This window comes from Paramisgurnus dabryanus, chromosome 2 (genome assembly GCF_030506205.2).
Source record: "Paramisgurnus dabryanus chromosome 2, PD_genome_1.1, whole genome shotgun sequence".
In the NCBI taxonomy this organism is placed as follows: Eukaryota; Metazoa; Chordata; class Actinopteri; order Cypriniformes; family Cobitidae; genus Paramisgurnus; species Paramisgurnus dabryanus.
The window spans coordinates 52,943,725-52,958,640 of NC_133338.1; the positions used below are offsets into that span (position 1 = coordinate 52,943,725).

Below are 14,916 nucleotides of genomic sequence, written 5' to 3' on the forward strand. Positions count from 1 at the left end.
GTTTATACTTTACAGGAAATTGACAACCATTTTTAACACACATAAGCTTCAATAATAAATCCAAAAGGTATACATTTTATAATGCATTTTCTGTAAATCACAGACAGTCTTTTCTAAGTTTATCTAAGCTTTAAGTTTGCAAGCTTTGCCTATGTAATAAAACATGTGTACCTTTTGTGAATAACAGAGAAACCTAGCTGGCAGTGGATTCAAATCAGGGCCATTCATCACACTATTATTAGAAAGGTGTGTCTGTACCTCTGGGTCATCATACGAGCCTCAATGTGTTTCACCGTACTCTGCTTCAGGTCAGATGTGTTGAGGTCAGACGTCCAGACATGACTCTCTGTGTATTGATCTCCTGTGGGGAAGCTCAAAGGTAAAGATCTGAATGAGCTGTGCAGCCAAAGTATGTCTTAGAAAATCCTTAATCTTTCTCTGACTGTGTGTTGCACAAGGATGGTGAAATCAAAATTGGAGTTGTGAAGCTTTTATGCAATGCACGTTAACTTATTTATGAATGTTCAATGCAAAAAATGATTTTCTTACTTATTTTTGAATAGAAAATTTCTTACTTATAGAAAAGTATAGAAAATCTGCCAATGGGGTTTTCTTGAATTTTTTCTTGAATTTTTCTTGAATTAAGTGTTTAAGAAAAATAAAAAATTTACCCCACTGCACAACAAAAAATGATTTTCAAGAAAACATTTTCTTAGTATTTTTGTCTTTTTTTCAGTAAAAATGTCTAAAACTTCTTAAGTTAAGATGCTTTTTTTGATGAGCAAAACAACCCAAGAAAAAAGTGATTTTGTGCATAAAACAAGCAAAAAAAAATCTGCCAATGGGGTAAGCAAATTTTTCTTGAATTTAGTGTTTAAGAAGAATTTTTTTGCTTGTTTTATGCACAAAATCACTTAAATTTCACATTTTTGGTCTAAAAACTAGACTTATTTTCTTGGGTTGTTTTGCTCATCAAGAAAAAGTATCTTAATTTAAGAATTTTTTGATATTTGTACTGAAAACAAGACAAAAATACTAAAAAAAATTTTTCTTAAAAAGTATTTTTTCAGAGTGGCAGGTTTTTTGCTTGTTTTAGCACAAATTTACTTAAATTTTATGTAAGAAAATTTGTGCTTAAAACAAGCAAAAATATTTGCCAATGGGGTAAAAAATCTTGAAATAAGTAAACTTTTTTCTTAAACACCTATTTTAAGAAAAATGTTCTCACCCCATTGGCAGATAAGCACACATTCTCTTAAATTGTATAATAAGTAATTTTGGTCATCAAGAAATTTTAATTTAAGAATTTTTAGATTTTGTACTGAAAACAAGACAAAAATACTAAAGTAAGAAAGTAATTTTGCAGTGTGAAAACCCATGTAAAATCATTTATTTTGTGATTAACTGTTTTCTACATAAAATCATCATACATATGTAACAAACAATCAGTATATAATCTTGATATCTTTGATATTGACTAAGTAAGATAATTTCAATGATTGAAATCAATGATTAAAATCAAACTTTAATGCTACTTATCTCAATATTAAATGATAAGACCTTAACCTTGATTTCACATAGATATATAATCAAGTTTAAATGTATTTTTGTTATGAGAATATGAACCAAAAATTAGGTAAATGCTCATTTTGTTTTAACCAAAAGTAAAAAAAAAAAAAAATTATTTGTACTCAAAGTTAAAAATTAAAATTCATCAAACCTTATAATCTATCCAACCCTGTATGGATCGTCTGTGCACCATAATATTTTGCATGTACTTCCATCACAGTCTTTGTACATTGATAGACGTCAATCATTTACAACATAGCATCTATTATGCGCTTTCAATATTTCTGTGTTTCACTGAGAGTTCACTAAATCCTGTGCATATGGCAGATGTTTAAACACAATTTTACCTTCCTATTAGTTATATTATAGCTCCCTCTGGTGGTTATATCGTGTACAACATTATAGAGCTGCACTTCTGCAAGTAAACCATCTATAAACTGCTCCTTTGACCAAGGGTGTTGCTAGGGTCAGATGATGGGGGGGGGGCTTAGCCCCCTGAGAACATGAAACACAGCGAATATTTTCTTAATATTATTATATTAATTTGAAGAAAAAAAAACATAAAACTGAAAAAGCTTTACTATTTTTTATCCTGATATTTCTTCTTTGCATTTTCTCTACATTCTGTTTTCAACCTGGAAAAATGTTAGCTCGTACAATTTTCAAAAGCCATACCACAAGTGCATTTAAAGACTATATTTTTCATAGACATTGATTTAATTGATTAAAGTTATATCATTTTTACATACATACCCATTGACATTGTAAACTGTGTTAAGTTATTAAGATTTTAAGTACTGATAAATAAGGTTGTTTATTTGGCAGAACCGTTGATTTAATTTTACTTGATGAAAGACGATGTTCAATGACTGATTGTGTTGTTAACAGTGCCACCTGCAGGCTGGAACAGATACTGCACTATATGAAGCCTGCAGCCTCCAGAGGTCGCATTTCTAGGCTGCATACGTAATCAAGACTGTCTAATTTTAAAATATTAACAATTATAAAGTTGACTATTATTCTAAGTTAATCGTAAATTGTTGTATCACGCTTATGACTTGCGAATGTAATGCTCAGTTCACTTCAAATAAACCAGGCTTGATGACGTATGCAGCCTGCATATGCGACCTTCGCAGGATGCAGCCGATTGAGAACGGAATCAATCACGCATAAAATAAGCACTGACAGACAATTTGTTTAGGAAAACACATTAGAAACAATAATTACATAATCAATTACATTTGTGAATGAAAACGTTTTCAATCGTCAAAACATTAGGAGCTTGACAAAACTAAAAGGGCTTAAGCCCCCCCCCCCTCGCAACGCCACTGCCTTTGACTAATAAATAATACCTCATCACACTAACCATATGGCAAAAAAAATGTATTTGGCCAAAAATATTATTTTTAAATATATGCTAAATACATTTTGTAGAAAGTAAAGCTCAATTAAATATATTTAGTTTAACCTTCATATATTAACATTAATACCACGGGGCTGTTGAATGCTTTATTCTGATTGGTTGAAAAGTGTTCCGTGGGTTATTATTTTTCTGTAAAGCAACCACCTAACCCGTCAAATAGGCAGAAGAGCAACGTTTGTGCAATCCGGTCCTTTGAATTACATGGCATGCTGCAATTTCATCTTAGGTGTGCATTATTTCAAATAATTCAACGGCCCGTCATCAATTATTCCTTACAAATTTCAAAATGTATTTTAGGGGCAACAAATAATAAATTTCAAATTTTACAACCCATATGGCAAAAATTATATTTTATCCTGGCCAAAATATAAAAGTTTGTATAAACTGTAAAAAGTTTACAATAATAAGTATATTTTTGCAGTTGAAAATATATTTAATTTTAATATTTTCAAACCTGTTATGTTCACAGGTTTGTAACATACAAAAGTATTCTTTCAATGTGACGTGAATATAAATGCTTTAAAATAGATTAATTTTTTCTTTTTTAATTTTTTTCAAAATATACCAAAAATATATTGGTGAAAAACATAATATTTTGGAAATATATTCAAATTATATTTGAAAATATATATATTTTTGCTGTTTGGGTAAAAACAATGCATATTACTTTTAGTAATTAAACGAGGCATAAAAATTTATGTCAGAGCTGAAAAGGTTATGAGCAAATAGACTTTATTACATGAGTATCAGATATGCAAGCTAAAATCAGTATCAAACAAAAATCAGATGATTTAAGGAAAAGCACAAATTAGTGTCATAAATTCAAGGGAGAAGCAACCACACATTTATGTATATAAAGCCTCTCAAACCCTTGTTACTCCTCCCCAAACAAACATTAACAATGGGGCTGTCAAGTGCTCCAATAACAAAATAAAAATATTTTCAAACCCTCACCCATGAAGAATTATTCATCCGAATGTTTATTATACAAGCCTATTATGAACACAAATCCTGAAAGGCCACAGCTGAACAGATGATAACTAAAGCAATATCAGTTTAAAAAACAGATAAGACTAGAGATGGGAGTGTTATCAAATAAGTTCATCTTCTGAGTCTAAGTAAAAAAGCTGACTGGTGTCATTTCTCTAACACACTCAGTCACAACCAACACAAACTGCTTAACAACAAAGGAGAAATGTTTAACTTTAATACACAGGGAGGGTGAAACAAACCAGGCCGTCCTTTACTAACTGTGGTCAGTTCAATAGAAACAAACAAGCTTTGGCGTTTAGTTAGGAATCCATCACTACACCTGATATGACCTAAACGCTTTAACTAGTCAATGCAAAACAGCCGCGTCATTCACATCCATTGTCCATTATGTCACACAGACATTCAAAAGAGAGCAGATAAGCACCTTGCGTAACAGAGGGTGTACGAAAGCCGACAGGTTATACCTGCTTTTTCCTAAATTATTCATAAGATTTGACATTTCCTGGAAGAAGACAAATAAAACATTTGATAGGCATCATAGTAGTTCTTGAAAGGGCGAAGGCTAAGAAACAGAATGATTATCAATATATTTATATATTTTATTTATTGGTGGTCATACATGCTGCCAGAGTTGAGATAAAAATATTACTAGACTAAATAGTTTCAGTTGTCATCAAGGTTTTAAATGCAAGGGTGCTCATAAATGCGGATGATTTGTCAGTTTTTCATAGGTAGAAGTCTTAGCCTCATAGGTGTGTACATGTCCACCACTGCCGTTCACGAGTTTCTCTAGTGTGTCAGATCCTTCATTCTGTTAGGTAATATATTATGTTACACCTCCACCAGAAGTATAGACAACAGCGTGTGAATACAGACAGGAAACAATGAGAAGAGTTAAGTCTTGTGTGGCAGCTGAAGGTTTGGAGGAGGATCTCCCGACCCCAGATGAGATCTGGATAATTAGGTCTTCTTCTTGAGCTCTTCAAAGCGTCGGGACAGATCGTCAAAGTCGATGTCGTCTGACGTGTTGGCGTTCCCTCCGAACGAGGATGTCGGGAGCGTATCGGGAACAGACGGAAGCTCGGGAAGGGTGGAGTTGTCATAGATTTGACCGGATGGGACTGGGCCTAGAGACAAAGTGAATGTGTTGAGATAGAAAATAAATAATTCATTTTTACATGTTGTTTGTACATCATTGTGTAACACCAGTGTGTGTACAAAACTACCAATTTGTCATAAAAAACACTCATGCACACTCCTTTTTTAAATCCATCTAAAACCTCTGCCATCTACCGTGAGACAAGCTGTTGGCGTTTTCTGAGCAAACTGATGTCACTTTGCGCAGGCCCCGCCCACAACTTTCTTAAGACCACAGTTCAGGTCATTAAATCTTCTTACATAATTTATTACCGCACTTTTATTCTGAACAAATAAGGAAGGTGATTGTCTTATTAAAAACTGTGCATGTTTTTGTTATAGATAACAGTAAATGGTAAGGGAAGCAGTAGCTCATTTGCATATTTACATGCACACCTAAAAATGTCTTTTTTAACATGGTATAATAAATTATCTATAGGGTATTTGGATCTGAAACATCACAGGGACATTTTGGGGACATCTCAGACTAATATTAAATTTTGAAAAATTTTCATATTAGGGGACCTTTAATAATGAGAGGGTAAAATGCCCCATTATGGGAAAGTACATACCTGGGATCACCTGGGAAGGATCAGAGGGTTTGATTGACAAATCATCGATCTTCAAGAAAACAACATAAAAATATGTTAACTTGAAAAACTGAAAACAACAAACAAAAGACTCATTTCTGATCATCTTCTTCTAAATGACCCTAAATGAGTTTCTGAACACTGAATAAACAACATGTAAATGTGCAGCTATGTGTTAATGGGTTTCTCATGCATGTCATGTTCTGTAAGCACGCAACAATATGTTTTTATAAAACGAGTTTGCTTTAATTGCTAAATTCTCATGCAATGACGATGATGAACAACTTTAGTATAAAATGATCCAGACAAAATGCGAGATAGGACTCAAGCAACAGCATGCTTTTGAAGTGCAGATGGATCAAGCTCATCTCATGTGCTAGAGAGGATTTGCTTGTAGGATGAATGCCTGTGGTTTGTCTTCCGTTTATACACTGCAGTCCACAAAGGACTCAAATCTACCTATAGCCACAATATGTAATTTTTGCAACTAGAGGTCACCAAACAACAAACACAACATACTTTGATGATGCTAAAGGGTTGGTCTTCAATTTTACTGTTGATACAAATCATGTTCATGGATGATGTAATGAAATAAAGTTTTATAAGCATTACATTATAATGTAAGCCCACAGTGTGGCATAACAGAAGCCACAACAGATTGATGTGCGTGTGCCTGACGTTTCAAGTAGGGATGCTTAACGATTAATCGTTAGCAGAATAAAAGTTTTTGTTTACATCATATATGTGTGTGAACTGTGTATAATAACTTTGTATAAATAAATGTACACACATGCATGTATATGTTTTAGAAATGTTTACATGTGTATATACATTTGTATATTTATTTATAATTTATATTATATATAAATATAAATACTTATATATAAATTTTTTTCTTAAAATTATACATGAATGTGTTCATATTTATATATATATATACATATTTATTATACACAGTTTACACACATATGTGATGTAAACAAAAACTTTTATTCTGCTAACGATTAATCGCGATTAATTGTTTAGCATCCCTACTACTTCAGCACATAGCACTGCGCAGATCAATTGGTATATGATATCAAATTATCACAAGATCCTCTCACGATACTCTGATGTCAGATGCCGATTGGTGTGCGCAGTGCCTCAAAAAGTCAAAAGCACATTTAGTGTCTATGGCAGCAAAAGCAGAAACCGCGCACAACCTGGACATGATGTCATTAGCTACGTTTACATGCAATCAAATAATCCGTTTGAATTTGCATTGATGGCTCAATCGGATTGAAAAGCCTTCATGTCAACACCTTAATCAATACAATTGAGGGCAATCGGACAGTGTTGGGGAAAGTTACTTTTAAAAGTAATGCATTACAATATTAAGTTATATACTTGCGTTACTTTTTAGTTACTTTTGCATTACTTTTTCTTGGATGAGGCATTGTCTCTTTCAGGCCTTGCAGTGTTTTTAAGAGTGAAAAGCAATAAAATAGCATTGTGCCTTTCGAAAAGTCTATTTTAATTTCCTATATCTGAAAACTTCTTAAGAACAACTTTCTCCAGCTCCACTTTGACTTTGTACATTTATCCTGAGATAAATCGTAAACTTAACGAGAGATGCCGTGCACAAGGGTTGCAAAGTACTTTGGTTTTTTTCGAGTTCACATTTGGCGACTGTTTAAACTATTTCCACGAGCTGATTTTTTTCTACTGGTTAAAGATGAAAGGATTTCTGTAATTGGGATACTTTTGAGCTAGTTTTGAATGTTCATTGGGCTGGTTTTGATACGCTGATCTGGCAACCCTGGCTGTGTGCTTGCAGAGACGTTTGGTTCGAATAATTTATAATGTACATTTAAACAAACATTTTAATCAGATTGCAATGATTCTGGTCTCTTAACTATCCCTAGAATATCAAAAGTGTCTAAAGGTGGTAGATCATTTTCCTACTTAGCCCCTAAGCTCTGTAATGATTTGCCAACTGATGTCCGTGAATCAGACACAGTCGATCACTTTAAATCTAAACTTATGACTTTTTTCTTTAACAAAGCATTCACATAATTTGTCTAGTAAATGTACTTATCTCGCAATAGTTCGCTTGTATGGAACAAAGCATTCACATAACTCGTCTGGGTAATATACTAATGCCGCAATAGCTAGCCTGTCTGGAACCGAGCATATATTAAAACACAACACTGTGTGACACTTGCATTACATGCGAACACCCCCTAAGCTAATAGGATTTTGTTTCTCTCTTCCTGTCTTGTCCTCGAACCCGAGGAAATTAAGACAAACAGACCCAGTTCCTGCTGCCGTGGAGGTCAACACACCACTGATCTACTGGCCGTCCTTCAACGTGATGCCCAAACGAATCCTAACCAACGACCACCGAAGGAACCCGTTAAATCTCCTTATCCTTTTACATACCATTTACATCCCATATAATATATATATAACGTCAATACCAAGGTTTTCTTTTCCTCCTAGTACTCTTTGTTCCTCCCTGAGGTTTTTCTCCTAGGGGTTTTTTCAACCCCGGGGAGTCAGCCGACATTGGCTTAACTTAGCACCCTTTTGTATACGAGACATTATTAATACGCTTGCTTGTAAAGTTTATTCATAACCGCTTTTTTTCCCCCTGCTTCTTTTACTGTAAAGCTACTTTGAAACAATTACCAATTGTGAAAAGTGCTATATAAATAAAACTGAATTGAATTGAATAGGGTACATGAAAACTGTACTGTCGTAACCTGAAAAATTTTGTGCATGTAAACATAGCTATTGACAAGCGACCCTGTAAACAAGGGCGGATAGCTTGTTAAACGAAATATATAAGAGTGACTTTTGGATATTTTAGTGCAAAAAATCGTACATATTGTGCCTTTAAAATAAAGCATTTCCACAAGAATTCCAACAAGACAGCAGTGAAGTGTGCACAACAGAGGTTAGTAATGCGTGCTTGTGATGCTTTGCAGCATGCGGAGGACCGACTATAGAGCAGTGCTAAGACGGCATGTGAACTGTAACAAACTGCTCTTCCCTGAAAGGTGAACGAGTCGTCCATTTCTGTCTGGCAGGGTGGGGAGGTTGGAAATCACTTGCACTTACAGACTCATAGGTGGGAGGGCAGCTGGGGAGTTGTGGTGGCTGCCCTCCTCTCACTGGAGGCTGAAAGTTGCTAAAGCCATCATAGGTGCCAACCGGACCATTGAAGGGCTCCTACGAGGAATAGGAAATGTTTTAGTCTACAAGACTTCAACTTTGAGCTTTAAACTTAAGATGCATTAAAAACTGCTTACAGCTCCTCTAGGTGGAGGGTAGCTAAAAGCGGTGGGCATTGGCATGGGCATAGGCATGGGCATAGCCGCATGAGGGGCGGTAAAACCACCTCCACCACCTCCTCCACCACCGCCGGGCTTCTTGAAGTCACTGTCCACATCGATCAGATCGGCCTCTTCTCCCGGACACACTTCTGGCTGTGGAGAGATGGGAAATGTCAGAGATATAAATTGTGCGAGGTGGAGAGAAACAGGAAATAAGGTCTTACCCGAACCATGGCATCAGGTTCATAGGGAACGTTGTAGTTTTTGGCGATCTCGATGAGGTAACGTTCAACCAAAATCTTCGGTGGGGCCTCCACGCTCAGTTTGTGCATAAGCTAAGAATAAGAAAGTCAAATATGAAAACACAATACTAGATGAGATTTCAAAGTAATTAAAGGCGGGGTGCATGATCTCTGAAAGCCAATGTTGACATTTGAATCACCTAAACAAACACACCCCTACCCCAAAAGAATCTGGACTTTCTTTTGATAGACCCGCCCCACACATACGCAACCCAGGCAACGATGTTGGTTAGTAGACACGCCCCTTACTGCTGATTGGCTACAAGTGTGTTTTGGTACTCTGCCCGACTCCTTTTTCCAAAGTGTTTTTCAAAAACACCCCACCTTTAAAGGCACACAATGTAATTTTCACCACTAGAGGTTGCTAAACAAAAACAACAAGCGTAGCTTGATGATGCTGTGAAAGAGCGTGGAATGATGGGAGTTGTAGTCTCTAATCGATCAGACAGGTCTCACAAATCATGTTAATGGATGACGTAATGAAATTAAATGGATTTGCGTATAAAATCAAAGTATTATGAGACAAGAGCATACTGAGTGTTGGCAAATACCATTAATACATTTTAAAGGTGACATAGAATGATTGAACGGGGTATTTATCCTTGTACTGTGTTGTGACATGTAGACAAAAATTTTTAGTTTGGGTCTGTAATGCCTTAGAAGCTTCCTAAAAACCTCTCTCAGATAGCTCTATAAGGATGGGGGATTTTAAACAAGTGGTTTTGCACCTATTTGGCTCCCCCTACTGGCTTAACTTGCAATCTCATTACTGATTGGCTGACTTTGCTGCCACTCAAAAAATGTAGCCAATTATTTTAAAGTGGAGGGGCAGTGAGATGCCTGTGATGTCATAAGCATCAGTTTTTCAGATTGGGCCGTTTTCTGGCTGACATTTCTAAAAGAGGAATTTCTATGAGACTGAGATGTTTAGCATGTCAAGCACTTTTTGTATGTTCGTGAATGCGGGTAGACTACCATTATTCAACAAAGACAAGGTAAAAATGTTTTTTCATTCTCTGTCCCCTTTAATTTTTGATGCCCATCACATCTAAACAATTAGGATTTAATCATACCCTATCATTAACAGTCCCGATCTGATTCGTCCTGCACAGCTTTCCGTACTCCTTGCTGTATTTGTTACACAGCTGATCTGAAACCTGTGAATTAAAAAACATACAAGGTTCATATTAGATTTAGAAAGCAAACATAAGGATAATTGTAACAGATTGAGGATGAAAATTATACGAACGATTTTCAGTTCTGCAACTTCTGCTTGGAGACGGGGAGCCGCCCAGATGAGAGTGGACACTGCTTCCTGTAGACCAGGATCGAGCTCTCTGAACAGATCAAGAGAATATAAAGACAGTGAGCATCGTTCAGATACAACCAGTGATGGCATAAGAGACTGTCACTTACTTCATTGACTGTATTAAACCAAAACGTGTGAGCAGCAGATCACAGTATAACTCCAGGATCTCCATGGCCTCCACCAGGTAATCTTCTCTGATGATGTGTTCCACTCTGATCCTCGCACGCTCATCTTTACCCGCTGACAAGTAGTCTGCAATTTCCTTACGAGCCTTTTGGGCTAACTCAGCTAAATCACGTGAGAAGAAATTAAATTAATTTAGATTTAACTTTATCTTCACACTACCAGAATTTTAAAACGCGTGCAAGCAGGAACGCATCAGACTTACTCTTTTTCTTCTCAAGAAGTTTAAGGCGGTTTATGACCAGCCTGAGGTTAACCCGAAGCCTCTCTGATTTAAATCCTCCACCAAGCATGATGGAGCTCTGTGGACAAACAAGAACCAAATGTGAGATGAAATCCAAAAAATGCCATCACCACCCCATCAAACTAAATGTTTACTATATGGTACTGCCATATACACGTACCAGCATCAGGGTTCCTACACAATTAATTTTCATTAAAAACTTCCATACTTTTCCAGAGTCACATTTCCAGACTTCCCTACAGATTTTTCCAACCATATTTAACTTGTTCTGATTAATTGTTTTAAAATTCAATTGCTAACAAGTATGTTACATTCTAAACATTAAGTATTGGTGTTTTTGCCTTTTATTAGGATAGGAAAGTAGCTAGACAGGAAGTGAGGGGGAGAGGGGGGTCCATGAGCCGGGACTCGAAACTCTGGTCTCCCGAAGCACAACAACGCAACATGGCGACGCCCTTACCCACAATGCTATTGGCGCCGAAAGTATGTTACACTGGGAGTCAAAACCTCCATGTAGGCTATCATGATACATTTATAAATACAGAAATATAAGGGATGTTCATGTACAATTAACCAGAAAATTGGAAAATAGAGCTGAAGTCAAATGACAATGCTATTGGCTGTTAGGTACAGCAAACTTAAAAAGACTGTTTAAACAATAGGCTAATTATATATAGAAATTATATATAAAAATATTGCCTTTTGTGACCTTAACAAACATGTCACAATTTTTTAAAGGGTAATTAATTTACTCAAAAATGAAATTTCTATCATCATTTACTTACCCTCATGTCATTCTAAACTAATAAGATCAAGTGTAAAAACTATTTTTGGCAGTGCTGGCAGACTGATCCAATTGCCATGAAAAAACAATTGTATATATAATATTTATTTACTATATACATTTAGAAATTCTTAATTTTATATTTAGAAAACGAAATAGCGACAATAGTCTGGAAACGTAAATATTTTTCCATACTCCGATTTATTTTTTCCATACTTTCCAGACCTGTAAATTACTCAAATCAAATTCCATACTTTTCCAAACCCTGCAGCATGTGGGTCAATAACAAAACAAGCTCCTAAAAACTAGGGAAGCACCGATACCACTTTTTTGGAATACGAGTACGAGTACTTGCATTTCAGTACTTGCCGATACCGAGTACTTAATAAAAAACATGATTTCAATTTACAGGTAACAGCTTTAGTCATATAATTTAATAAAAAAACAAGGGACTAGTTTTCCAGTTTGTTGTAAACTCTGCCTCTTTGGACAACACGAGGCATTAACCCCTTACACGCCACTCAAACATAGACATTTCTCAGACCGTGGTATCGATCCCTGGTATCGGGGGACTTTTAACGAGTACGAGTACTTTAGAAAATGTGGTGTCGAGGCCGATACCCGATACCAGTATCGGTGCATCCCTACTAAAAACTTATGTAAAAATATATTTTTAAAAATGGATGTAATGCATATTAATGTATTTAACAGGTTTTGTTTATTGAACAAAATTTCTGTACATTTTAATTTTTTTTTCTATTTGCCAGATAAGTTTTAATGCGGTCCGTGTGTCATGATGATTGTTTGTTTATTGGATAGTGGCATTTTAAATTCAAATCCTGAAAATAGTTTGTAAAAAAACTTTACCACAAAACTAACATTTGAGAACTATAAATTTAAGAACAATAATTTTCTTAAAACTAGTAATAGCAATTATAGACAACCATAGTTTGCATTTATTAAAAATAGAATTATTAGCTTAATAAATTATTTAGCTTAATGTATTTTAATTTTTATGGGCATTCATAACAGTTGCACCCCTTGACTGTCTGGTTGCACCACCTGACCTCTGCAATAAATTTAAACTTAACAGCCTTCTGCTTGGATGCTGGTATAAACGTTTTTGTTTTTTTTTGCCTGTGATATCAAATTCATAAATGTACTTTTTAAATACAATAAAAATTCTAGTTTTACATTGGTTGTACCACCTGACACAAAAAAGTGTACATTAAAGTAGCTTTTATCAGTATTTAAGAGAAATCTACAAAGTTTTCACATTCAGCCATAAAGAGCATCTGGGTTTCACTGGATGATGTGATGTCATGTTTACTGTTTATACTTGTTAACTTCTTCATAAAGATCCCATGATTGTGGTTGTCCTACCTTGACATTTGAGAACATTAAAAATGTTGGACAAAAGTTTTTCAATTATCCATACAACCCAACTACTGATATTTGTGATAATCGTTTATAGTTTATGTATTTAAACTTTTATAAAAGAAATGTATTAAGTTTTATAGAATAAAGTGAAACATGTCATAAATGTATCAAGTTATTTTTATCGTAAATAATGCACCTGGAGAAAAAAAGTCATGTCTTTGACCCATACAGACAAACCATTATTTATCTTTTATGTTATCGACATAATAAATTTAAGAAAACTGGTTTGTTTGTTTGTTTGTTTGTTAGCACCACGCTCTATTACACATACAGTCTATTAGTGTGAGTCACAAGAGTCTTAGAAACACCCAAAACATTACAAACAAGGGAACAATAACATATCTGAAAATTAACAATTTCTGTAAAATAAGTTTGTTCTTTTAACTCGTATCTATTGATTACGACTGTACAAAGTAAATTACAGCACATATAAATAGCACGGATAAGATTTCAAACAGTTAAACCAGGAAGAAACTCGATTAGCAAGCGGCTAACAGCACCTTATTTACCCAAGTCAACAAAAAACAAAATAGACCTTCAAATGTAAAAATTCATCAAAGCTTTATGAATCCCTAATAAATGTATGGGAAATGTATAATAAATGTCATATTTACAGTTGAGATCCCCTTGAGACGCGGATGAGAAGTCGGTTTCGACGAGAATGATGGAGCGACTGTTTGCGTTCACTTCCGCATGCGGCGTGACGTCACGGATGGCGCGTCATGTCACGTTGTCGCCAGGGAAAACCCCAAATCATGTGCTCTCAATGATGTCATGCGTATTGATTTCAAAACAGGAGTAATGATAAAGGTTAAAGTTAAGTTTATCAGTTTGAAATTGTAATTTATTGTGGTGTCGTTTTGTTATACCGCCGAAAATAAGTAGAAGTATTTTATATTAAATACTGTGCAGTATGTCGTCATCCTGATTAATGTCGGTGTTTTTTTTGTCACTTATATTTATTTCTATACTTATATTTTTGTGTTCTACTTTTTCTAACGAGAATTTATTATTGTTCTGAAAATGTTTGTACTTTTAATGGAGGGTCTTTTATATTTTTATCAAAAAAATACAAACTCTCTCTCAACAAAAAAAACCTCCTCCCTATGACAAATCGCTTTATTGTTGTAAATACCTTAATGTAAATTATTCTTGTAACGGAAACAAAACAATACAAAAGTAATTTCTTAATTTAAATACTTGTATAGTTTCGCGTTGTCATCAGATCAGTACAGTCTAAAATATCATTCAGGCAGCTTTCAAAACAACACGATGATCCGGTTCTTTTCTCAGCGCTGGTAAGATTGAACCAATCCCAGCTGCCTGTGATCACGTGATACAGACACTGCTGTGTATTTTCGTGTGTGTGAATTCGTTTGATTTATATAATTGTATAATATACAGTAAACAAACGTATAAAGCATGAAAAAACATTAAACGAATGATTCCTTTTTTGAAACGGCACCTGGTTAAAAACAAACGCTGAAGAGGTTTGATTCATTGTAGAGAATCGGTTCCTTTGAACGGTTCGTTTCAATAAACATCACTCAGATCGGAAAGATGCAGCCTCCGAAGGTCGCATATGCAGGCAGCATACGTCATCAAACCTGGTTAAATGAGCATTA

General features: G+C 35.0%; 1 protein-coding gene across 1 annotated transcript; it reads right to left on the reverse strand.

Annotated features, from left to right (window-relative positions):
* Window positions 1-3,707: 3,707 nt before the first annotated feature.
* ist1 (IST1 factor associated with ESCRT-III) lies at window positions 3,708-14,049 on the reverse strand. Its single transcript, XM_065261709.1, has 10 exons — window positions 13,906-14,049; window positions 11,029-11,125; window positions 10,748-10,928; window positions 10,581-10,668; window positions 10,405-10,488; window positions 9,254-9,364; window positions 9,006-9,182; window positions 8,815-8,925; window positions 5,695-5,743; window positions 3,708-5,112 (listed from the first exon to the last, which is right to left on the reverse strand). The coding sequence occupies exons 2-10, from the start codon at window positions 11,114-11,116 to the stop codon at window positions 4,946-4,948; spliced, it is 1,056 nt and encodes a 351-aa protein (XP_065117781.1). The 5' UTR covers window positions 11,117-11,125; window positions 13,906-14,049; the 3' UTR covers window positions 3,708-4,945.
* Between the last annotated feature and the right edge of the window lie 867 nt (window positions 14,050-14,916).

What these genes read in the sequence shown, in the direction of transcription:
- ist1 (XM_065261709.1), bottom strand. Translation starts at nt 11,116, where the DNA reads ATGCTTGGTGGAGGATTTAAATCAGAGAGGCTTCGGGTTAACCTCAGG. An exon ending in AACCTGATGCCATGGTTCGG is followed by an intron (nt 9,183 to 9,253) that starts GTAAGACCTTAT and finishes ATCTCTCCACAG; the next exon opens with CCAGAAGTGTGTCCGGGAGA. An exon ending in ACCCTCCACCTAGAGGAGCT is followed by an intron (nt 8,926 to 9,005) that starts GTAAGCAGTTTT and finishes TATTCCTCGTAG; the next exon opens with GAGCCCTTCAATGGTCCGGT.